Genomic DNA, 25,029 nt, shown 5'->3' on the forward strand with positions numbered 1-25,029 from the left:
TTGCCTCCGGGTCCATTACAGATTTATGTGACCGGATCTCAACAGGGCTCTCAGGCAATCCTTCTATTTTTATCTGCTGCTCTTCTCAAACCTCCCCTTCTTTCCTCAAGCCTTATAAATCCCTCCCTGCCCAAACTTGGCCAGCAGAGGACTTGGCCTCCTCCTTAGGAATTCACACTAACCCTGACCCTAGCACCCCCCCCCCCCAAAAAAAAAACCCTTTGCTGTAAGCAGCCCTTATTTTCTCCGCCTTGGAGGACTGGCTGGCTACCTCCTAACCAAAGCCAAATATTCTCCTTGTGCATCTGATCCCATCCCAGGAGCTTTAACCTTTCCTACCCTCTTCTCCTTGTAGCCTTCAGTCTCCACATATCCAAACCCAAGCTCTTCCCTCAGCCTTCCTTAGCTTGTGTCCCCTATTTCTCTTCCCTTTAACATTTAAACTTCTAGGCGAGTTCGGAAAGTGTCATAGAGGCGATGGGGTCGTAGATTTTAGAGATGGAAAAGACTTTAGACATCATAGCATTTATTAAGCATTAACCTAAGCATTTATTAAGTACCTACTGCATGCTGTTCCTGCTCTGGAGGAGTTCACAATCTAGTTGGAGCGAGAGGTGCAAGTACATGTCAGGGATCTAGAGGATAAATAGGAAGTAGGAAACAGAGGAAGGCTGGAGCTGAGGGGGCCCCGGCAGGCTTCCGGGAGAAGGGGCGCTTGGGCAGAGGTGGGGGGCCAGAGGGAATGCCCAGAGTCCGGAGATGGAGGGACTTGCAATGCCAAACAAAGCGCTTCGAGGTTGGTCCCGGAGGCGACGGTCAGACCCGAGTTCTAGGGAAATGACTTCCCGGGGTCTCAGTTTCCCCCACAGTGAAACGGAGGAGGACCAGATGGCCTCCGAAGCCCCTCCCCGCTCGGTTTTGTAAACTTGGGCTCTTGGACGCGTCATTCCTCTCTCCTCCCCAGGTTCCATTTGCAAACTGAGGGGTCAGGACTGCGGGGCTCTTCGGGGCGAAACGTAGCCTCCTGGGGCGTCGGGAAGGCCCCAGTTTGCCGCTTCTGTAAGGAGGAGGAGGGAGGCCGCAACCACCTCGCTCCTCGGCCCGACTCCCCGCGGAGTCCTCAGCTCTCTTCCTCTCTCTTTCGCCCCAGCCCCGCCCACGTGGCTTGGGAGGAGGAGCAGGCCCGCCTGGCTGCACTGCGCAGGCGCGCCTCCCGACCCAGGCCCCGCCTTTCCGAGGAGGCGCTCGCTCCGCTCCCCCTCCCCCCGCAGCGGGAGCTCGCGAGCTGCACTTCCGGCGGTGCGCAGCGCCACCGGAAGTGTCCGGGGGGACCGAGGCCGAGGGACTCGGCGGAGCGGAAGTCAGTGAGTGAGACGACGGCGGCGGCGGCGGTGAGAGGATGAACAACAAGTTCGACGCGTGAGTGGCGTGGCGCGCGGCCCCAACCGCCGCCCCCGGGCCCGGCCTCAGCCGGAGCCCGCCCCCGCCGGGGCCCGCCCGGGGCCGAGGCCGGGGGCCGGAGCCCGGAGCCGGGGCCCTGGGGGGGGGGAATAGAGGGGGGAGGGGACCCCCGCCCTGGGGGGAGGGGAGGACCCGGACGGGGGAGGGAGGCGGGAGGGGAAAGCCAAGCGGGGACACCCGCCACGTTTCCCTCTCCACCAATCGACGCGCATTTATTAAGCGCCTCCTGGGTGCCTGGCGGGGCGGTCGTGTGGTGCAGTGGCAAGGGCGCAGGGTTTGGAGTCCGAGGACCTGGGTTCGAATCCTGGCCCTGTCACTACCCTCTGTGACCTTGGGCAAGTCCCTTCCCTTCTCTGGACCTCAGTTTCCCCTTTCTTTCTAAGCCATGGAGTGGAACCTCCCTGAGGGCAGCCCCCGTCGCCAACAGCCGGCACTGATTGAGCGCCTGCCACGCGCCTGGCAGCTGGGGACACACCGGGAAACCCCGGGGGCAGCCCCAAGGCCCGGCACCTAGTAGGCGCCTAATGCATGCGCGCTGGGGGGTTGGGCTGGAGGCCCTCCGGGAACTCCCATTCTGGGGGCGTGGGGGGGGGGGGACAGACCGGCGGGTGACCTTGCAGGCCCTTGGTTCGGAGTGCGAGGTTATGCCCGAGCCCCTGGGACCGGCCGCGACCTTGGGGGCCCTCGGAGGGAGAGAGCCCGCAAGGGCCCGGGTCCTCGTGGAGCCCTAAGCTGTGCTCTCCCCTCCTTTTACAGATGAGGAAACTGAGGCTCAGAGAGGGAAAAGGACTTGCCGAAGACATTAATGAGACCCAAACTCAGACCTCCTGACGGGTATCCTGGCTTCCTTCTTTCCCAAAAGGCACTCCTTGTCTCCCGTGTCAGTGGGGTGTAGCCGCCCATGGGCCGAGCGGAGCCACTTTCCCTGGGGGCCAGGAGCAGAGGGCAGGCACAGAGCTAAGGGGGAGGGGCCCAGAAGGCTACATTGTAGCCGCCAGCATCCCTGCAATAGGGGCCCCCTGGGGATCAAGTTGAATGTGTAGTCAAAAATCACTTCCCAGGTCCAGAAGGGAAGGCTCACCTAGGGGTCATTTGTTGGCCCTCTTGGAGGATGACGGGCTCAGGAACTGCCTGTTGCCCCGTGCTAAGGAGGTCCTCGCTGGCTTCTGGGCGCCACATTGTAGGGGAAAAGTGTAGAGCCAAAGGGGTGGGGGGGAGACCCTGGAGGATGGGAGGGAGTGGGGACCAGGATGGGGAGGGGAATGGAAGCCGAGCGCTCTGGGACTTGCTTCCAGGGACTGAGAATGCTTAACCCGAGAGAAGGCTCCAGGCAGGGCTAACAGATAGGAGAGGCCCAAGGTGGGGCAGGGGACGGCTCCGCTTTCTGTCCCAGCGGGTTTCCCATCAGCAGAATCTTCCCCTGAAAGCTGGGGACCCGAATGTGGGAGATCCTGCTCAGACAAGGGTAGAAGACCTGTGCTTAAGCCTGAGATTTGGTGATTCCTCAGGAATGCTTGTTGCTTGCTTCAGGATCTTCTGGGTCAGGGGTCTTTCATTAGGAAGCATGTCCAGAGTCTCTGTTCTCCCTGTTCTCTCTTTATCTGTTTTTTTTCTGTCCAACTCTAGTTCTTTTCCCCATCAGCCCACACTGCTCCTGTGCCCTCTTAGAATGCTTACTGTCTGCAGCCTGCATCTGACGCTCACCATGTGGTGCTTGTTTTGTGCCTATGTCAGCAAGCATTTAGTATGTGCTTACTGTGTGCCAGGCATGGGGCAGGTGCTCCTGTCCTAGGTGGGGAGACAGTATGTAAATCATGAGCTCTGGATGAGATAAGTGCAGAGTAAAGGCAAGGTCCTCCCCGGGAGAAAGCACGTTACTGAGCAGGAAACGGGGGTGGTTGCTTATCCAGAGGCATTGGAACCTGAATTCATCCCCACCTTTTCCTCCTGCAAACTCCTGTATTGAATGACAGTAATCTGGAGTGTGGTTGAGCATTTCTAGTATTGGTCACGCTTATTAGCTGCAAACCTCCCGTTAGTAACAGAGCCAGGAGTGATTTCAGCGCTCCTCAAGCTGTCTGTTGGAATGTCTTTCCTTCCACACTCTGAACGTTTGTCCCGAGTCCAGTCTCCTCGAGCCAGTCCATCCTGCCTTCCTCCCATCGGCCTGGCCCGAGGAGACGTGCTCGACCTTAGGCGCCGAGCTGGCAGGGGATGTGCCGAGGGTTCAGCGGCACCAGGCTGGAGCCCTGGCCTTCTGTGACGCTGCCCCCGAAAGCTCTCCTCCCCTTCTGACCCCTGTACTTCATGGGGGCTGGCTTTCTGCTTGGCATAGAGTCCTTTCTTTGCTTTGCTTTAACTTTGGGTCATCTTCCACGTCCACACACTGAATCCAGGGGGTTTCCCTTTATCTAAGACAGTGAATCAGATAAATCTGGTTTTTTGGATGAGGAGGAGGTAGCTCAGCCATAGGAGGAACATTGTTTTGTCTTTTTTTTCCAGCTTGAAAGATGATGACAGTGGGGACCATGACCAGAATGAAGAAAACAGCACACAGAAAGACGGTGAGAAGGAAAAAAGTGAGCGAGACAAAAGTCAGAGCAGCAGCAAGAGGAAGGTGTGTTTGGAGCTATGTTCTCAGATGCATTCATCAGCAGGTTTAAGTCTTGGGAAGCTGGTGAGACGTGTTTGTTCCAAGAGTTCCAGGGCATCTCACAAATCCTCTTTTTCTGGAAAAAACCACCATCCCTTTATTGAAAGATATTTTGTGGTATCTTGATAGCTGTCATGCGGGATTGAGAAAATCTTGAGAGGGGATTTCCCAGAGTTTCTCTTATAACTTGGAACATTTCTCTTATCATAGGTCCTTGAGGTGGTGTACATTCTCCTGTTCTAGGATTTATGACTTGAATTGCCAAAAGCAGATGGCTTTTAATTATCCTAACTTTTAACTTGGCCCTTTGATTTGGGGGCAGGGGAGGATTAGGAGTGCTGAGCCCCCAAAAGCCTCTCTTTCTGGAAAGGTGTGAGTTGCCAGGAGTCTAAGTGGATTGCTTTGTTCCCCAGGCTGTGGTCCCTGGGCCTGCAGAACACCCGCTGCAGTACAACTACACTTTCTGGTACTCCCGGAGGACGCCGGGCCGGCCGACCAGCTCACAGAGCTACGAGCAGAACATTAAGCAGATCGGCACATTCGCCTCCGTGAGTTTTCTTTTGTTGGAAAGATTAGAAGTAGCGTGCTCTCCTGGCTTATGGGCTCATGTTTGTTGTGTCCACGGACCCATGAATGCAGTGACCAACCCTTTCTCTACCATTGCCTGCTTCCTGGGCTTTGGCTTCCTGGGTCACACATTGGTTTCGTCAGCTCGGTGGTTTGCAGGAGTCCCTGGGTGAACAAGAAATTTCACAGATTTTTAAAACATTGATTTATTTAGACCTAGAAAGTTTTGACTTTTGATTTGGGTTTCAAAGTGGTTTCCTTAAACTTGTAATTTTGCACATTTTTATTGGACACACTCTCTATCCTAGATATGGGGATGTATAAGACACAATCCTGTCCTCAAGGAACTTATAATCTGGTGGGGGTTTGGTTGGTGTTAAGTGGTGATATTCAAAGAAAAGAGGTCCTCTTCACTGCTAGGGCCTTTACTCCAGCTCCTTTGATGTGATTGGGCTGAAAGATCCACCAGAAATCTCTTCACGAAAGAAGGGGTAAATGAAATAGTTTCTCTTAGGTAACCCTGGCCCTCAGAGAATGGTTGCCTTCAAACAGAGCTCAAAAACGCACCTCTCTGACTTGTTCTTTGGTGAGCTGGAAGATGCTTTGAGGAAAGAAAAGAGCAAGTTAGGCTGGGTGATGCAGAGTGGGGATGCTCAGGCTAAGGAGGGCATTTCCTCAGGGTATTTAGGGGGGGTCTCGAGTGCTCAAGGTGCCCAGGAAAGACTTTGTCCTTAATCCTTTGTTCCCTAGGACAGGCCTTTGCCATGGCAGAGTGGGGAAATAAAGATGTGTAAGGGGACAAATGATACTGCGTTGCCTTTTCCACTTAGGGTCCAGGAGTTACAGTGGCCCAGAACGTTCCTCCCCACATGAAGGGGAGAGTTCAGAGGGCCTGCCCACACTCCAGCTGAGGGACTGACAGGGACATGGCTTGCCCAGTCCCAACGAATCTGGTAAAGCCCTGTCCTGGAGCTGACTTCCCAGACCTGCTGTCTCACTTGAAACAGCACCATCTTTTCCTAGTTTGGTTATCGGTGACTGGGGAGAGTGGATGGAGGGAGGGCTACTGGGCTTGGCCTTTGGGAAAGCAGGCAGGTTAAAAATCGATTAGGGTGGGCGCTGTGGAAACCACAGGGACGAACAGAATGGGTCAGGAAGAGCAGCTCAGCCTGTTGTTGCGTCCAAGTCTTTAGGGTGAAGAGGAAGAGGAGGATTTGGGACTGACTTGATCAGATTTTGTGGCAGGCTTCATGCCCAGACTGCTGGGGTAGCCCTTGCCCTTCTCAGCGCTGTAGTTCATCTGGAGGGACTGTCCCCAAAAGCACTCACTGCCTGGGGCAGGGACCGCCCCAACTCTGCTGTCTTGCCTCAGCGAGCCCTCTCTCAGGGCCTGAGCCAGGGGCCTCTCTCCAAGCCCCAGCGTTTTTGTCATCTCGGCTGCTTATGCTTCCTCTTGCTGCCAGTTTTCTTCCTCAGGCTCCTTCTGCCTCCTTTGTGTGCCCCACAGCCTCTCCTGTAGTAGTGTTGTGTGGTGGTGGTCTTCCTTGATGGCTTGTACCCAGCAGGCACTGAACATTAATTATGCTAATTTTGTTCTGATCAGTAACCTTAGAAAATTTAAAACTGAAAACTTCAGCACTCCAGAGTCACCACTAGAGGGCATGTCTTGTAGTCAGCAGGACCTAATTCGTTTGATTCAGCATCCATTTATTCCCATCTTTAAAGTGAAGATTGCTGTATGGAGGGAACTCCAGGTATCATTAGAATGTGGGCTTACCCTTCTTGGAACATAGCCCAGGCTCTGATCTGAAGGTTAGTCTTTGAAGAAAAACTTGTACCTGTGGCAAACTTGTGTTAGCGAACACTAGACATTGTATAAAGAAGAGCTGAATTCCATCTGAGCAGTCAGGATGTGCCTGGAGCTGAAGGGTCCCCATTGGCGGGTCCTCTCAGAGAAGGCTCCAGGTAGGGGTAGGATAGGGCCTATGCCTGTAGGCTGGTTTTCCTTTAAAAAGAATCATGGGACATTGACTCTTAGGAAGTGTTTAGTGCTTCATTTCCTTGGCATAATAAAGAATTTCCATTTAAGCTCTTTTTCATTCTTGGTGAGTTTTGCTGGGAAAAGAAGAAGGAGGGACACATTTGGAAATGAATGTTCTATAAAAAGTTGAAAGTATCAAATTCATTTACAAAAAATTGTCCTTCTCAAATCATACACATTTGCATTTCGTAGCGTCTTAGGCTTGTTGGAATCATTATGAACATTTCTTTCTCTTCCAAGAAGCTTTCATAGAGTATTTTCACCTCTGTATTTACTATTCTGTTCAAGAATTTGGAAATCCACATAACTGAGCATAGGGTCTTGGAGGTGAAAAAAAGAACTTCTGGTCTTTTGTAGCACTAGCGTCAAATAGGCCAGATTTTGATTAAGAAAACCACAAATTTGTATTACGTATATTGCATTACATCTTTATTGATTCTGGAAAACATTCCCAATTACATTTTATTTTGTTTCTGTGTATAAACATTTGTGAGTTTGACACCTCTGGTTTTGTCTGTTTCTTCAGCAGCTCTCTTCATTGCTCTGAGTTGTAAGAAAGGGTTCTAATCAGTACACTAAGTAACAGTCACACAGTGAAAAGGTAGGCAATTGGAGGAACCCTGTCCTTTGGACAATAAAGCTTCATATATTTACTTTGAAAGTTACCACTTAGGAGTCTGTATATGATCACCTGAGCATTGCATGCATAGCTACCACATTCTAAATCCTTGAGAGCTTCCAACTTGTGGAGGACCAAAAATTGCATTGAGGTTGTAGAGCGGGTTGTATTTCAAATTAAAATCTGAAAAACTTGCTTGTAGAATTTCGTCATGAAGAATGGTAATTTCATATATTGTAGAGTTGGTTTAATCTTAGGTGTTAACCAGAGCTAGAAAGACAGCCTTGCTCTCTGATCGTGTTTGGTGCCCGGTGAGCCTGTCCAGCAATTTTGGCGTGGGGCTTGTCAGTAATTCCTTGACTATTTTGTTGTGTTCTGCAAAGAATAAGGTAGAGCTCGGACCAGTGCTTTTGCCTGTTTTTGGATTGCCCCACGTTCTTGTTTTTCTCAATATACTTTTCTTTAAGTTAGAATTTTTCTAACACCAGCTGTTTGCAGAGTGTGGCACTAACTTTGTAGAGAAAGGCTTGACATCCTGGGAACCACTCAAACCCACTGGGAGAAAGAATACTAAGAAATATGCATAAGCACAACAGAAAAATGTTAGGGATCTATAACAGCTTTGCAGAGTGTGCATAATGGGCTTGTTGGAGTGACTGGGGCAGCTGAAACCAGGTGGAAGGCAAGGCTTCATGGAGGTGAGTTTTGCTTGAGGAGGGACTGTTGAAATAAGGGAGAGAATGAGGTTTGCCCCCAAATTAGGAGAGGGCACGTGCATGTTTTCTGACCAGGAAACAAAAGCGTTCACTTGCTTAGGTATCAGTAGGAGGTGGCCTTATGACAATCTGACGTGTTAACCTGTGCTAAACCTGTGCTAATTGGGGTGTCTCCACAGGTGGAGCAGTTCTGGAGGTTTTATAGCCACATGGTACGTCCCGGGGACCTGACAGGCCATAGTGACTTCCATCTCTTCAAAGAGGGGATCAAACCCATGTGGGAGGTGAGTATATTTTGTGATCTGGACATTAGGGTTAGCTTTGAGGAGTGTGGGCTTGCTTCTGGCAGCAATGAGGGAGTTTGGGGGTTTAAAAAGCCTTGTCTCAAAAGGATTTTGTTTTCTGAGAACCAGAGCCCAATGAATACTTAATAGGATACCTTTTGAGGTAAGAAACTATCTGGTTTGTTTCTGTGGGTTGGTAAATGTGGCACACACATCAAAGGAATCAAACCCCGACCACATAGACCAGAGGCAGAGTGGGTGAGTTGGTGCTGCTCGCTCCCTGGCAGCGGGGGGACACCTTCTCCCGGGTCCTCTGCCACCACGCTCTGCAGTCTTCCCATCTGTTGCTAGGAATGCCGTCAGTGTCTCCCGTCAGTTAGGATCAGGTGACAGGAGGAGCCGGAGCAGGATGTGGGTGTTGTTGGAATACATCACATAAAAGACTCCATGAGTAACTTGAGACTGAGTTAGTGGCCTGCTCCCTTTATTCAACTCTGGATTCCAAACCTCTCAGTTTGAGGTTCAGTAATTAATCTTGTTCCCTTCAAGTCTTTTTGTTTCCTGAGAAACCTTTTTAGAACAGAAGAGTGTTGGACGCAACATTTTGTGTTATGACTTGTAGTTTAGAGTGCCTGTGTTTTTACCTTTTTCTCCTGGAGAATTGAGTGCTTGGAAAGATGATGGTTCTTCCTGAAGTTGGAATTTTTTCCCAGGTGATCTGGGATCTTTACTGTCTTAGGTGTAAAGGCTTGGAGGCCTTTTTTTTTTTTTTTTTTTTACACATTTTCACACTCTTTTTTTATAGGATGATGCAAATAAAAATGGCGGCAAATGGATTATTCGACTCCGCAAGGGCTTAGCATCACGGTGCTGGGAGAATCTTATACTTGCCATGTTGGGAGAACAGTTCATGGTGGGCGAGGAGATCTGTGGGGCAGTCGTCTCTGTCCGTTTCCAGGTAAATTGCCCTGAGTTAGTCCTATCTTGCACGGTGCATTCACTGCCTTCGGTTTCCATGCTGTCCCCTCTTTGCTTTGATCACGTGTTCTCTTCTTCTTCTAGGAGGACATTATTTCAATATGGAACAAGACAGCCAGTGACCAGGCAACCACGGCCCGGATCCGGGACACGCTACGTCGAGTGCTTAACCTACCTCCCAACACCATCATGGAGTACAAAACACACACCGACAGCATCAAGTACGTGTTGTGGGGGGGCCGGGGATGTCCCTGAGCTCAGCAGAAACAGGCATGTGCCCACGGGAGCGTGATTGTGCAGGAGGCTGACGTGTGGAGAAGGGCCAGGCTTAGGCACCAGTGCTGTGGGGGACTTGTGGCGGCTCTCTGTGGGCAGCCACGCGGAGAAACGTGGGCTGTGTAATAGAGATCTTTTCTTTAAACCCATTTTGTATTAACCTAGGTTTATTGTTAGGTAGGCTTATCTTTTCAGTCTTTCTAATCTTTTTCCTCAAAAGGAAGGCAAGGGTCTCTCTGCTTTTTCTTGCTGCTGTTTGGAGGTAGTAGATCCCTATCCTCACCCACCCTGTAGTTTTAACTCCTTAGCTTCACTCTGTTTTCATCACCCTGGGCATTTGCCTTCCTCCCAGGGTGGTGATGTCATTTCCTTTTGTATCAAGCTGAGAGTGCCAAGGACCCCATACAGGTGGTTCCGTGGGGCCTGAATGGGGGAGCAAAGGTCTGAGGTGGAAGGGAATCTCAGGAAATGGAGCCCTTTTACACACAGGAAATCTCACTGGCCCGGGATGCCTTTTCAGAGACAGGGTATTATTCATAAGGATAGTAAAAAACCAATAAAAGCCATTAGCTCATCTCCTCTTGGGAAGGAGAGCTGACCAATAGGAGGCGAGGCTCCTGGGTGGAATGCCACCCTTTGACCATGACTTTGCTGTATGCTTTTGGTAGGTCTCTCTGCCTGTCTGTGCTTCAGTTTCCCCATCTGTAAAATGGGGGGTAATAATACTTAACCTACCTCACAGGGTTGTTGTGAGGCTGAATTAATGTCTGTAAATTGATCTGAGTTCCTCCAATGGAGGATGCTCTGGCAGTGACAAGTATTATTATTATTATCATCACCATCATGTTATTCTACTTATTAAAGACCAATCATGAGCCCACCAGTTGTTTACAGCAGTCCAGCCTCTTGGGAAATTGTCTCCCTGGGCACTGATAGAAGATGCTGGGGGTGTGGAGCTGGGTTAGGTCAGCAGAGCCCATGGGCCTCTAACCCCTCAGGCAGCCGGGATCCTGCCACCTACCTCAGCAGCAGACTGGGAGCCTTTTTCCTGAGACAGACCCTGACCCTGTGTCTGCCACTGTGTGTTGTATGTGCTTCTGTGCATTTCAGTGGCCTGCTTTCATTGAACGCCCCAGCAGCGGGCTAAGGTACCCAAAAAGGGAGTTGGTCGTTAGCCCGAGAACCACCAGCCAGCCGGTGCCCCCGTCCCTTGTCTTAGTCTTTCTAGGTTAGAGTTGCTTTTATCTAGGTTGGTTTTTCTTACTCTTTGTTTGATAATTTGCTTCCTTTGGCCAGACTGAGTATAGACCCGCACCTGCATTTGTCGGGGTACTACTACCTGTTCTGTTCAGAGAAAGATTTTTAAAGAGAGAGGAAGGCCATGAGCTCCTCTCACCCCTCTCTGCCTCTGCACTGTCCCAGTGCCCTGAAGCAGTCCCGCCTCTGTGCCACAGAGACATGTGTAGCAATCCTAGGGGAGCCGGCCTATTGGCAGGATATCTCAGACTTGCAGAGAAAGTGACTGGGTATATCCTGTCACTTCCGGGACAGAGGCCTGCCTCCACATGTTCCTGCCCTACAACCCTGGGGACCCAAAAAGCCCACCTTGGGACCCAGACGCCATTCTCCCTCTCCTTCCCCTCCCAATATGCCAACTTTTTACACTTCCATTAGAATGCCAGGCAGGCTGGGCCCCCAAAGGCTCCTTTTTCATAACCTCTGGAAGACGCGGTTGAATGTGCCATGACCCTGTCCCTTACTGGATGGCACCGTCGTCGCAGCTGGCATCATCGGAGTCTCTTGTTCTGTTGGCGTGCCACCTGGAAGACACTTCTGTCCCCGGACAACAGAGTTGGAAGAGCATCTTCTGTTTTCAGTACAGGCTGACACAGCCACAGTGACAGCTGAGATCACTCAATAAATGGTGCGAAACTAGTTTGTCTCATGATCTTGCTCTTTCTGGTGCCTCAAAGAAGCGGCCTCACTCCCTGGGCTAGGAGACAGCCTAGGCTTCTCCTCTGTAGTGCTGTCCCAGGGAACAATGCCGTGCCCCAGATGTGGTGCCCGAGAGCAGCCACTGCCTCCAGTCCCAGGGCCTGAGAGAAGGAGGGCACCCTGGGAGGCTCCCAGTGAGTTAGGTCCCATCGAGCCACCCTGGAGACTCGGGTGGTGAAAGTGATGTTAGGATCCCATTCCAGTAGATCCAGAGAGGGGGAGTCTCTCGTCTTGTCTTGCTCACTTTCTCAGCTTGCCTTCACTTTAAACGAATCACTTGCTTGGAGATAGATAGAGAAGTGCAAACCCTGCTTCACTCTGTGTGCCCTTAGGTGTCTGCTGCGTCTTGGCTTTGCGTGAGCAGGATTTTCCTGCTTGACGAAAAACCTTTGAGCCGCCATAGTGGGGGACCCTTCGCTTTGCTTCTTCGCCCAGCCCAGATCTTCTCTGTCTCCACTTTGTCCAGGTTGCAGCCTGGGAGGGGTGAGGAGGGTCCCCTTCCTTGAGCCCCTGGACTTTTCCTGCCTTCATCTTTGTCCCTTTTGAACTGGTTCCATGGGAGGGAGACCCCAGAGGTGGGTCCTGGCTTCTGCTTCTGCTTGCAGATGGGCTTATTGCTTTTGCTTGTTTGCTGAAGCCGAGGCAGACTTGCTTCTCTAAGCCCAAAAAAAGAACTTGAGGAAGCTTCCTTCTAGTTGCTTAGCCCTTTCTTCACTGAGCTCTGGTGCCATCCCAGGGCATCCCCACGAGCACTGGATGGCCTGTCAGGCAACACTTCAAAGCCTTCTCAACTGAACCACAAATTGAGTGTGGCCATAGTAGTTAACTTTCCCAAAGTGGTCATTGTCGTTTTATTGTGCTGGCTGCTGATCTACCCTGACCGGGCTGGGAGGAGCACTGGCTGTACCCAGGCCCTGGGCTCTGACACTGTGACATCTGTGTCGTTTCCATTGTTATGGTGGTTGCAGGAACCGCCAGGATCTCCAAGGCCCAGCTTCTGTTTACAGGATGCAGCAGTGAATTGGAATCCTTTCTTATGCTTTCTGTGACCCTCTCTTTCTGCCCGCTCCTCACCTTCTCCCAAGGATCATGAAGTATACGCAGTAATGATTAAATATCCTAAGTGAGGGCTGCTTTCCTCTTAAGTGTAGTTGATGGACTTGGTGATCACCTAGCAGAGTGAGACCTGGTAAGAAGGCACCACAGGGATGAAAATTAGAATTTGCTTGTCCTTTGCTCTGTTCTCTCAGATCCTTAGCCTGATGAGGCTTTGTCCTTGCTAGGCCAGGTGAATTGTGCAGAAAGGGAAGAAGAGAACTGTCCGGTGTCCTGAAAGGGACCTGGTGCAAGAACTGCCAGAAGTGGAGAAAGGAGGCTTTTGCAAGAAGGAGGAGTTGTTTTTAGGATTTTTCTATTAATTGGCTTTTTCTTCACTTTATTGTGGTTTCCCTCATTTTCTTAACTATTGTTTAATCTTTCCTTCTTCCAGGCTTCTGTTCTCCCTAATCCATGGCCTTACCACAAGCCATGAGCGGGCCTTCTGTTCTTTTCCTCCTTGACCTCATTGTCCAGGTACATTATGGTCAGCTAGAAAGAGCCCAGTGGCCCATGAGACTTTTCCCTGACTGAGCAGTCATCTTTGGTGCTCAGGAATCAAGTACTTGATGGAACATATATCTCAAGTTAAGCATGGGATAGCATCTGCACCCAGACTTATCTTTTACAACAGCCACGTGCTTTATTTCTAGAAGTTGTTTCGTTACAGGTAGAACAGGCTTGTGAAGCAATACCCAGGAGACTTATTAAATCGAAATAATGCTCAATGTCAGGCCCTTTAATTATATGGAGGTTCTTAGCTAGTATTTTGTGCCTCTTTTCAGGCCCTTGTGAACGTCAAGGGAACATTGTCCCTTTGATTTGAAGAGGATTTGTGTTTAGCCAGACAAAGAAGTATTATCAGAACCTTCCAGTTCTAGGGGATCAGAGGTGTTGGGGCAGGGCACAGGTCTCGGGTCCATGAAGTGACTTTGCCAGCACAGTTCTCAATTTCAAAGCAAGAGGGATGGTCCAGACTGATCTGCACAGAGATCAAAGGGGGATGGATGTTCTCTGGCCCCTTTGACTTTAGGGACAATAACCCAGCACGTGGAGGGTGATTCCCCTTCTCTCATCTCATGTTCAGATGGACTGACTACAGTTTCATGACAGGCTTCTTAAACCTGACCCATTTCTTCATCTTCATCTCAGATCAACTCTGTATCTAGTGCTGGGATAGGCACCCGAAGGATCCATGCTGTTACTCTGGGCTCAAATTTCTGACATTTCCCAGCTAGAGTAGTGCTTTTGAGGATGAAGGCTGGTCTGAAAGGAGGTTTCTGGTTTGGTTTGTTCTTTGTTTCATTCAAATTCAGCTCAATCTTCTCTCATTCTTTCCAGCTTTAACTTCATGATCCTGGATTCAGTTTTGGACACTATTTATTGAGCTCTGATGGGGAAAGACCCTGAGCCCTTTCTTGTTAGTGTTTAAAGACATGTAAGACAGGGCCCTAAGTCCTAGGAGAGAAGATAGATTAGAGAGCGTCTATAAGGGGCAGTTTCTTCTCCCCTAAATTGACAGATAGCATGGAATTGTTGAGATTTCATTTCCCTAGCAGATGTGGTCGCAGTGATAGTCTGGTCGTCAGTCTAGTACTGTTGGTGTTTAAAGTGAGGACTTTTGTGTTTGGAAGCCAGTTTGTATGATGCGCCAGAGAAGAGCAGCTGGAATCTTCACCTCTGCCTCAAAGGCCGGTGGGAGCTGCCAGTGGGAGGCATCATTTGGGTGTACATTCTGAGGACAGTGGCTGGCTAGCTGGCTGGGATTTGCTCTGCATTTTTGTTTTAATTTTCCTGTATGAAGACTCTAAAGAGCCACTTGGAGTACATTGTGAACGAGTTGGGGTAGACATGATAGGGATGGTTCAGACTTTGGGAGCAACAGGAAAGAGTCCCCTTTTTATAGATGAGGTAGTTTAAGTGAGGCATGTCTAACTTGGGAGGAGGGGGGTAAGACGTGACTATCTTTAGCCCTGGTAACAAGTTAAGAGTCCTCAGGATAAATTCCCAACAATTTATAGTAGGATTTCAGTCTAAGAACCACAAAATAAAAATTTCTCTGAACTATTGGATTCATTTTAAAATTCCTGCTCCACCCTTTGCCACTTTGAAAATCATAATAATAAACCTGCATGTTGGAACTTGCCTTCCTGTTTTCCCTTTAGCAGGATGGTCTGGTTGTCCTCGCTTGACGAAGTAGCACATGAGGTATCGCACATTATTCTTTTGCTCTCTCCTATAATGGAACCACAGGGCCTCGGTTGTAGCGATCAAGTTTGTTGGGACAACACAATGGCTTGGTTTCCTCCCGTTATAATTCCCGCCCAGTTACGTCCCGACTGGTCACTTGGGTGGAAATCCAGGTTTGCCTCCACCTTCCAATCACCCTGCCTCCCCCTCACCATCCTCACCCTTGCAACCCTGTGTTGCTCTGACTTGGAAATAAATGAGACTTTTGATGCAAGAGTAATGCTGGTCTGCTCAAAGAATTTCAGTCATGCAACGAATCACCGGAACGGCCAGCCTAGGAGAGATGGTCAGTGGCAATAGTAGTAACGTGAGAGCTTCAGCTCTTCTCCTTCAGCTGGTCTTAGTAAGAGACTAGGCCATGAGTGTATTGCACAAGTCTAGGTCAGTCATCCCTTTCGATTTGAACACTTTTTCTTGAGAAATCTTAATTTGATTTGGAATGGGGCAAAACGGGACTAGGCCAAAAAGCCAGGAAGTGACCTTTGAAGACAAAGCTTCAGCACAGAATAGGGCAGTGCTTTGGTGTTTGGGGCGGGGGGGGAAGCATTCACCTCCGTGCATTCAGTAGGTGCTTGGTGAATGCCTTCCACGTTTGAGGTGCTGGGCTTGTATGTGGGGAATGTGGGTACGGCATAGAGAAGACAGTTCCTGCCCTTGAGAAGCTCCGTCCTTTAGTCACACCGTTTCTTCCTTCCCCGTGGGGGATCAAGCTGTACTTGCAAGCTAGAACGAGCCGTGTTGTCACACAGCTTTGAATGCCGGTTAGGTCCAGGTAGCTTTAACGGCAGGGCGTTCGTCTCAGGGCTATTTTTATGGTTTTCCTGCCCGACTCCCCAGAGCGGGGATGCAGTGTTGCTTCCCTCCGAAGAGAAGCCCCGCTGGCCATCAGGGGCTCCTCCTGCACTGTGTCAGACGACCAACCTGTATTAAGGGCTCCTCTGTGCCACTCTGCCCTAAGCTGCAGCTTGTGGACCTCTCAGGAAGAGCACAGGGAGGGCCAGGCCGACCGACCGGAACAAATCAGGGATGACCCAGTTTTTCTCTGGAAGGGGCCGCTCAGACACGGGGAGGTGGCCCTGGTCCCTTTGGTTTCTCCCAGCCTGAGCGCTGACTGTCCGAGAGGGGGTGGGCACCTCTGGTTGGGGGCATGGGGACTGTTATCTGTTCTGTTCAAAGCTTGTGATCTGAACCGTGCTCTTATGTTTTTTTGTCTCTGGCTTGCCAGGGCCTGGGAGGAGTTTCATGGCCTGGTGAACAGCAGCGGCCGCTGATCGGACGCTCCCCCTCTCTGTCTCTCACACCAGGGTAGGGCCTCATCTGTCTTCTCTGTGACTCGGTGACATACCTCTCCCTGCTGGGCTTCTCCCGAAAGAGGGGCGCCCCATTCCTGCCCTGCTGTCCCAGGTCTCCGATCTCGTTAACCAAAACCACGGAGACCCGTCCTGGTGCTCCCCTTGTTCTGTGTATCGTTTTTCACCCTATGCATTTGACAGCATCCTGTGCTTTAAAGGGCAGCACCCCGCTTGTTCCTGGGGGGCAGGTGAGAGGTACGTCTCCCATTTGCTTGTGTTGTGTAGGTATTGTCTTGTAGCCAGAACAGTCACATCCGGGGCGTGAAAGTACATGTCCCTGGTGTTTTCCCGGTTAGGGACTGGGAAAGGTGATTCGGGGGAACGGACCAGAGCTCTGAGGCAGCTGTAGCTGTGGAGAGAGGGACCCACCGGGGGGAAGAGCTGAGCCTCGTTGCCGACAAGCATCACCTTGGAGAGTTCTTTGTATCTGTTTGCCAAGACCAGCCCTTCCATGTGTGAAAGGAAGGGCATTCTAGTGGTTCCGAGAGTGACACAGGCCCGAAGTGGGACTTGACCTCTCTGCACTGACTGCCTCCTATTCCTGCGCCAGCTCACATTAAGACTGGAGAAGGCTGGTGCCTGGGAGGGAAGCGAGGCCCTTGGGAGGCTGGGCGAGGGCATCCCGGTGGCCCCATTTCTCACCTGAGGGCCGAGAACGTGTCAGTGTTTTGCCCGCCACCCCCTAATCCCCGAGATAACTCTGTGTCCTAATGAAGCAAGCGTTCTTGCCCTGCCTGGCCCGCTGCATGCGAGAGCATGACTACGGAGGGGGAGCCGGGGGCCCCGAGGCTCCTGGTGGCTTTGCTGCAGGGAGCTCCAGTGGCTTAGATCCCAGACAGGAAAGGCTGTTCCCTGCCCACTCTAAGTGCCCTGAAAGCATGCTTCCCTCTCTCCTCACATGACGCTTCCCGGTGTGAGTGTTGTTTGCCGGGCTCCTTAGCTTTCCGGTTGCTCAGTGTCCCTCTCCTTCCTTTACCCCTGAGTAGTTCTTGATCCACAAACAAGTGAACGCTGATTTTTGTAGAGAAATCCTCTCTGATGGTAGAGAAGACTCCCCTTTGTCTGAGTTAGCATCTGAGCTCTGCCTCGTTTGCAGCTGGAGTATGGGTTGTAGCCTGTTCCCTTTTGGCCTTTACTGTGGCTCCTGTGGGACGCCATGGCTCGAGCAGACGCAGGAAGGGGCCGGCACCCCATGGCAGGAACCCTGTCTGGGTCAGGAGCCCTGGGCAGCTGTCAAGGGGGAACTTGAAGACTTGGGAATCGGAGCTGTGGGGGCTGTTGCTTCCCTCTCCCTAGGCAGGGGCCACAGTTTTTTCCAGGAAGAGAGGAAGAATCCAAGCTGGACTGCTGGATGGGAGTTGATAGCTGGAGAGCGTTTCTCTGGAGGCTGGGGCGCCCAGGACTGTAGTTAGCCCTTCCTGAGGGGCTCCTGAGAAGCCAGAACTGATTCAGTGGGAGCCACCTCGCTTCCAGGGCCGAGTTCCCAGCGGTGATCCGGGTCTCTGGGAGGAGACAGAGGGAGGGTGATGAATTCTCTGTCCCGGGGGCCTAGGCTAGGTCGGGGGGGAGATCGTTCTCGGGGATTTCTTTGTCTCCCACTTGTTCCAAGTCCTGTTTGAGTGCAGGCCCTCTGCCCTCCGAGTCCCCAGAGCAGTAGAGTGGGTCCTGCTGCGAGGGGCAGCCCCAGGCTGAAGAAGGCCCAAAAAGCCCATCCTGGATGGTGGCGCTCGTTAGCCCAAGTTAGCTTGTCCGTCTTCCACGGCCTCACCTTCAGCTCTGGGAGCTAAAGGCTTGAAAGGAAACCTAGAGAAGTGAAGTAACAGGCCATGGTCACATGGCCACGGACCCGGCTTCCATGTCGGCCTTCCTGTGTCTGCACTGCTCGTGGGAGGAGGGGCAATCAGCAAGGCAGAAGGGAATCCAACCCTCTCCCCCAGTGCCATGGAACGCCATGTCTGCGCATCTACCGCCGGGTGCCCAGGTGTCTGGGACGGGCAGGAGCACATGCCAAGTTTGGTTCTGAGCCACCCTTTAGCCTGCTGCTTCCTCAGGAAGGCCATGGAACGATCCTCCCGCCTCACTCTGTTCAGTCTGCTTCTGCCATTCAGCCATTCAGCCATTCAGCGGCAGCACTTGTCACTCCCGCCATTCCTTCATTCCCTCTCTTGTTCATCTGTTCAAGCATTTATTAATAGCCTTCTGTGTGCAAAGCCTGTGTCAGATGCTAGGGATTCGGACAAAACGAGGACCTACCCCTAAGGAGTTAATACCATGCAAAAACCGAGGAGTTAGTAAAAAATGATCTGAAGAGGACAGTGCCCCTCTAGCTTTGGAGACCTGGAAAGGGAAGGGACGGACAGGACTAGAACAGGGGAAAGCACAGCATGCCCGAGATTTCTTTCTTCTATTACAGTTAACTAGAACATGGCCCTCCTCAACGTCAGAAGTCTTTTGTTACAATCTCACATGAAAATGATAAAGATTTTGATTCACTTAAGAAAAAATAAAAGATGCTTTTGCTCAGAAATCTCAAGGAGCCAATCTTGAAGAAATAGAGGAGCTTTTCTAAAAATTAGCAAAAACTTGAAATTGAAATTTTTTTTTCATCTTATTCTTTTACCTATAATTAGATACATGCTTTCTGGCTGTTTTTCCCCCTGCTTAGGTAAAGACTTCTTAAATTATTGGGAATTTGCTTCCTTTCCCTCCCACATTTTCTTCGCAACCCAACGTAATCTTCACCCTAATTTTTTAGTATGTGTCTGCAGGCCCCATTCTGCAGATGTCGTCCTTTGTGATTATGAATGGACCTCTTGGAATGGCGGCTATTTCGTTTCTTTTCAAATTTCTCCTTGGCGAAATAGTGTGTCAAGTCTTTGTACGTTATGTGTAAAGAGAACTGAGGTTTTCAGTTTTCACTCTGCCAAACACTTCACCTGTTGTCCCTGAGAGACTAGCTGCTGATCAGTATGATGGGTCCTGGCGCTCCTCCCCTCCCCCTGGAGATAATCATCCATTCTAAAAGGAACTGGGCCTGGCACATCCTTTTCTGTCTTTTCCCCATCTACCTGTTTGAATAGAAAAATGATTGTATTTTCATACCTTCAGAAAAGACACCCCTACTCTACCCCTCCCATGTCCTCGCCTTTCTTTTCACCTTTCCTCCTTTTACATACTGACCTAAGTCAGCAGTTGGACTCTTGGGTTAGAGGTGGCAACCAGTGAAGTTACAGAGCAAGTTACTGTGCTTTAAATAAGTCCCAGCAGCAGCAGCAGCAGCATCTTTGATGGTGTTCTAGGTGTTTTTCCTCTCTTACTTCTTTGGCTTCAGGTGTAGGGTTCCATAGCGTATCCGCTTTGGTGTTAGAAGCATCGGCCACTGAACATCCATCGTGGGTTCCTGGAAAGCACGGCAGCAGTTGAAGCAACGTTAGAGGGGGCAGTTAGCCCCCCCAGATATTGGCAGGCAGGCGGGCAGCTGAGTCACATTATCGCAGGGTGGGGGCATGATAGTTAATGACGCTCTTGTGAAACTACCTTAGTCCGGGAGAAGCTCGGTGTGGCAAGCGCCTGGGCTCCAAACCTTTTGCCAACAGAAACTCACCCGGAAAGCCCGTGGCTCAGTTACTAGGCACTTTTCTTTGGTCCACCTATCTCTGTCTCTGCTTCTGTGCTCAGATCTGGTCCTTTCCCTTTCTTACCAGCTCCTCTTGGCGTTTTAGACACCTCTGTGTTCAGGAAGAAAAATCCATGAGAAGGCAAGCCCATCTGCTCCCAAAAAAGGCAACTTAGAGTTGACACTTGGAAATCAAATGGGGAGGACCTGTTTGTAATATTAGAACGAGTGCATCTAAGTTTCCAAAGTGGAGGGGCCAGACTCACTTCCTGTGTTACTCTCTTCTTCATAAGCTGCTGGGAGTTGTTGCACTAGTTCTTTGGAGTGAAGAGGGGGGATGCTGGTCCCTGTGTCTCTGGGTTAGTTTAGCAGGGAGGCGCTAAGCAAGGGCCAGGGGTGGGTCACTAAGGGCCCCAAAGCTGATGGTCACAGCTTCCCCCCACTCTGTGTATGGATATGTGTTAGATGACCTATGTATTAAATCCTCCATTCTCTCCCACTTTCTCTTTCAGGGACAATTCAAGTTTTCGAAATACAAAAATCACATTGTGAAAGTACCCAAGCTGGCAATAATCCTTTTCTGTATGTGTGTGTCTGTCTGTCTGAAACGGATGGGAGGCCTCCAGCAGCTCCCTCCGTCTGCTCACTGAAGGGACATCCCCGATCCATGGGCTCCCCTTTTGCACTCATCCCTGGAGGAAGGATTCCACTAGACGCCCTCCGGCATCGCTGACTTTATAAAGCAGAAAGACAGAAAAGATGACTTTGTAATAGACAGACTTTTTTTTTAAAAAGGGGCTCTGGGGAGAGTTGAACCTTTCATTTGCTGTGTGTGCCGTTGTCCACATGCCTTCTGGGCCCTCTCTTGCTCTCTTGTTATACTTCACAAAGGGTATTGTGAACACACGTATGTGCCAGAGCTGTTGACAGCGAGTTTATCAGTATTATGAATGTCTGTGCATCTGGGAAGAATTTCTGTTGGAGAGAGTCACCATGCTTCTCTGTAAGTGCTCCTTTCTGGCGCTGCCTTTAAATGATTGGGACGTTTTGGTTTTTTTCTCCCCCGTTCTCCCTCATCCTCACCTCTGTCCTCTAAACGTGTCAGTGGTGTGTCGGTGACTGTCCAGGGCTCCGTGTGGCCTCCTGCCAGCCTCCGCTCCTTCCCTCTCTCTTCCCGAGGACACTTCCTTTCTTCTTCAGCACGGCTGCGCACGGCGCAGCCTCTGACACGGTGTCTGCTCCTGTTTTGCGGAGGCGCGGGCCCCTCTGCTCAGGAGCCGGGCCCCATCTTGAGCTCTGGCTGTCGGGCTTCCCTGGGGGCAGGGCGTGAGACCCTGAGCGAGAGACCCGGGTCTGAGGGCCGGCTCTCCCCTCGTTGAGCAGGAAGGTGAGGGAGAGGACTTTGGGAGGCCAGATCTGGCTGCATTTTAAGATGTGCCGTGGGAGGATCCCGGACATCATCGGAGGTGACACATTGGCCGTTGTTGATGACAGTCTCGCCTTTCCTGCCTGTTTGCAGCTGGCCAGGAGAGCTCCTTCCCGGCAGTCCTCTGTGCTTGGTGCCCACTCTGGTAAATACCTGCTGGTCCACGGGATGCCCAGACGAAACCTTTGAAAGCTTCTGTCATCAAGCATTAAGATGGACCAGATCCTTGGTCTGAGAAGTTTGACCTCTCAACTCCAGAAGGACTGAATTAGGGAAAGTAGAATGAGTCCCCAAGGCCCACCTAAGCGCTCGGATTAGGACCCTGCAGCAGCCTTCCAGTTACGCTGATCCACTTAGCTCTTGGGAGCAAAGATTAGCAGTGCCTTAAAATGAGGGCCTCTCTCGAAAGCGTTCTCTAAGCCTGGGTTGGGGGAGGTGGGGCAAAGTAGGGACCCTCAACCAACCGATCTTAGAGGAAACCGATGAGAGTGACAGGCATTTCCCCATTGGGCTTAGAATCGTTTCTTCCTCTCCAGCACCCCCAGTCACCACTGGTTTGGGGATACTTTTGTTATTTTTTTTAATCATCCTAAAGGTTTTCATTAGAACAAATGGAAAAACAAATGAAATATAGAGAGTGTGTGTGTGTATGTGTGTGTGTGTGAGAGAGAGTGAGTGTTGTTGTGCATTTCCATTCTTGGCAAAATCAGGTGCCTAAGGAAATTTGGGGATGATTCAGACTTGAGAAGTGGGGAGCCCGGATCCTGGCCCTGAGCCATATGAACAGGACAGGAGAAGCCGGGGGCCGCGCAGAGACCTTCCCACTGAAACTTGGGCCCCTCAAAGGGAAGTAGCTTTGCTCTTTCCTGGGCATGGCTCGATTTGCCGTGGAAATGCCAGAGGGTGTGTCTGGGGCACCCACCGGTGTGCGTGTGGGTGGCTGTTCGTGTACACGTCTGTGTCTATGGATTTAAATCTTTTTAGGTCATGTATTTGTGGGGTTTTGTCCATGTTCCTTTTAACTCATCTGCTGTTCAGACTCTTGAACCACTGATATTTTCCAGAGCTGCTCATGTCCTCCCCTTCTCCCTCTTCCCACCACTTCTCCCCACTGGCAGTATTTAAAATTTCTCCTAGCCAAAAAAAAAAAAATTCATATATCTATATATATATACATATATATCTAAATGGACACAGTATTGATTAGAGCAATTTCTTCCCCCTTTTAGATAACAGTTTCCCCCCCATATTTCTTTGTCCTGGCTGTCCAACCAGTTTCCTTGGGAGAGCTGTGCTCTTGGCTCCTTCCACCCCCTGTTGTTGCGAACGGAGAGCTGAGGCGTCTCTCTCACTGGAGCCAGCTTCCACGCAGCGAGGCGTGACACGGTTATCGTTCCGTGGAAGACCAGTCTGCCAGGGCCAGCCTAGTGAGCAGGGATGTGGTTCAGCCCACTCCCACCCCCATCCCCTGCACCTGGCACGTTGCTGCTCCATTGTCCCATTGTCCCTCTTGCGTTTTCTTTTTTGAGGCACCTTTCCCCTTCCCGCTTTTTTTATCCTTCAGTTTTTTGGGGTGTGTTATTCCTGTGAAATCAGAAACGGCCATCATTTCTTACCCAGAGTAAAGCATATGGTTCAAGTTGTTCCCAGAAAGGGCTTGCTGGCTGTTACTAGTGGAGAATTAGTAAAGGCCATGGTAAGAGTGAGTGTCGCACCTTCAGAGCATTTGTCTGCTGCAATAATAAATGGAAAAAATGGGCAAGAACCAGGTTGTGGACTCTTTAATGTGGGAGGGGAAGTGGGAGTATTGGCCATTTGTGGGGGCCGTCTGATCCAAGGGAACGCTAGCACCGTTGGGAAGTTTCTGTAGCTGGGCTTACTCTCGGGTGATTTCACCGGTTAGCATTAGCCTGAAGGCTGCCCACTTGTGATGGGGTAGCCCAGGCGGAATGATAAGCCCCTGGTTTTCTTTCTTTGCTGGTGGAATCCTGGCTCATATTTTGGTACTCTTGACGTGTGCCGAAGGTGGTGGCGATTCTAGTCACGCTGCTTCCCGGTTGGGGTGTGAGGAGCTGTGATAGGGGCAGAATCTGCAGGAAGGAAGTGGGCTCTAGAGGAAGTCGGGCATTCCCAAGACCGAGAAGGAAGGAAATGTAGAGTGTGTTCTATTGAGACAAGGGCATAAAGACTTCAGTCTAGAGAAGAATAGCAGGAGCATAGGATCAGAGGAGAGAAAAGCAGTGCTTTTGAGTCATTTCCAGTTGATGATGCCCTGGGCATGAGTCTGTGATATGCCCACTGCTGAGTCTTGTTTAAGCTCTGCAGAAACACATTTTCTTGTTAGTGAGTGTGATCTGCAGAAAGGACGGGAGAGTAGAAGGAAGGCTCCCCCATGGAAGGGAGCTCTTTTTCAGGGTCCCATTTCTCAGGCTTATGGTGGTCCCAGCTTCCCAGCTTGGGACCCATCAGCCTAGAAACCTGACTCCCTGACAATAGGCCTTCCTGTTTGGTGCAAAACTCTTACCAGGCAGAGTTCCATGTTGCCTCCCCCAGGAAGACTGATGCTAGAGGAACGTGCTAATAGCTCTCATTGCTTTGATCTCTTCCCCTTCTGTAGCCGGCTTTATAATGGGCACTCTTAGAAGGACTTGAAGCTGGTGGTAGTAATAACCACTTTTTGTAAGTGAAGTAAACCGCACAAGAGTGCTGGGATGCTCCACTGAAGGCCACCCAGACGACAAAGCAGCATTTGAACTCAGGTCCTCTGATTCCAAATCCGGGGCTCTTTCCTTTGAAGTGACTTATCTAAGATCACAGCTATTAAATACCCAGAACTTCAACCCAGTTGCAAAGGAAAGATCTCTTAGAGTTGTCCCACCACGCTGCTAAGTGAGTCTGAACCAGATTAAAATGGCATTGAGAAATAATTAACAAAATTTTTTAAAATGTGATCTTAATTTGGTTTTCTAAGTTAAAATGCACCTTCGGGAATCCTGTATGATTGAGTGGTCCCCATTTCTATTTGCTTTCCATACCTCTGCCTGAAAACTTGAAGGAAAAGAAATTGCAGAAATCTCCAACTTTCTTATCCCCTGGAGGTTGAAAGACAAAGCGCTTAGAGAACAAATGTGAAAAGGGCATTTCAATACTATTTCCACCAGGCACTATGGAAAGAGCTCTGATTCTGGTATCTCTGAGGAGCCTGCTTTAAATGACCCTCCAGCCTTAGCCGTGTGACTCTGGGCAAGTTGTACAACTATGATTCCAAGTCCCCAGGACTCAGTTGCTAATAGGGTTAACAACTGGATAATAAGCAGATATTCGCTAAATGTGGCAAACAACTTAGCAACTTTGGGTGCAGGGAAGGATTGTCCTACAAATTCTCATCACCTTAGCACGTGTAACACACGCTGTTGCCCACAGGCAATGAATTTTCCTTGATGACATGTTGCTTCTCCCTTGGCCCAAATCACAGAATGAGAATTTGGGGACTTCAGTGGCCATCTAGTCCAAAACATTTGGACATGTCATCGGCTTCTTCTTGGGGAACTCCGAGGAAGGGGAACCCACCCGCGGCACTCATTCCATTCTTGGATGGCTCTCACTGTGAGGAAATCGGCCCCTTTGCATTGCAACTTAATCCATTGCCCTTTGTTCTTACCCAACAAAATGAGGCAAATCTCTCTTCTAACCAAATTTC

At 50.5% G+C, this 25,029-nt stretch overlaps 1 protein-coding gene across 8 annotated transcripts; it reads left to right on the forward strand.

Moving 5' to 3' along the window:
• The first annotated feature begins 1,301 nt into the window (after nt 1–1,301).
• Nucleotides 1,302–23,094, forward strand: EIF4E2 (eukaryotic translation initiation factor 4E family member 2). Of its 8 annotated transcripts, XM_051999747.1 has the most exons (9): nt 1,303–1,419; nt 2,218–2,295; nt 3,964–4,078; nt 4,528–4,662; nt 8,237–8,341; nt 9,147–9,299; nt 9,404–9,540; nt 16,161–16,240; nt 20,416–23,094. In XM_051999747.1, the coding sequence occupies exons 2-8, from the start codon at nt 2,267–2,269 to the stop codon at nt 16,204–16,206; spliced, it is 720 nt and encodes a 239-aa protein (XP_051855707.1). In that variant the 5' UTR covers nt 1,303–1,419; nt 2,218–2,266; the 3' UTR covers nt 16,207–16,240; nt 20,416–23,094. The 8 variants fall into 8 exon arrangements, with proteins under 8 accessions (XP_051855709.1, XP_051855707.1, XP_051855708.1 ...); XM_051999749.1 differs by lacking the exon at nt 2,218–2,295 and having other exon boundaries at nt 1,302–1,419; XM_051999748.1 differs by lacking the exon at nt 16,161–16,240.
• The last annotated feature ends 1,935 nt before the right edge of the window (nt 23,095–25,029 follow it).

The sequence above is a fragment of the Antechinus flavipes genome, chromosome 4, assembly GCF_016432865.1.
Source record: "Antechinus flavipes isolate AdamAnt ecotype Samford, QLD, Australia chromosome 4, AdamAnt_v2, whole genome shotgun sequence".
NCBI lineage: Eukaryota > Metazoa > Chordata > Mammalia > Dasyuromorphia > Dasyuridae > Antechinus > Antechinus flavipes.

What these genes read in the sequence shown, in the direction of transcription:
- EIF4E2 (XM_051999744.1), top strand. Translation starts at nt 2,267, where the DNA reads ATGAGACCCAAACTCAGACCTCCTGACGG. An exon ending in AAACTCAGACCTCCTGACGG is followed by an intron (nt 2,296 to 3,963) that starts GTATCCTGGCTT and finishes TTTTTTTTCCAG; the next exon opens with CTTGAAAGATGATGACAGTG. An exon ending in GGATCAAACCCATGTGGGAG is followed by an intron (nt 8,342 to 9,146) that starts GTGAGTATATTT and finishes CTTTTTTTATAG; the next exon opens with GATGATGCAAATAAAAATGG.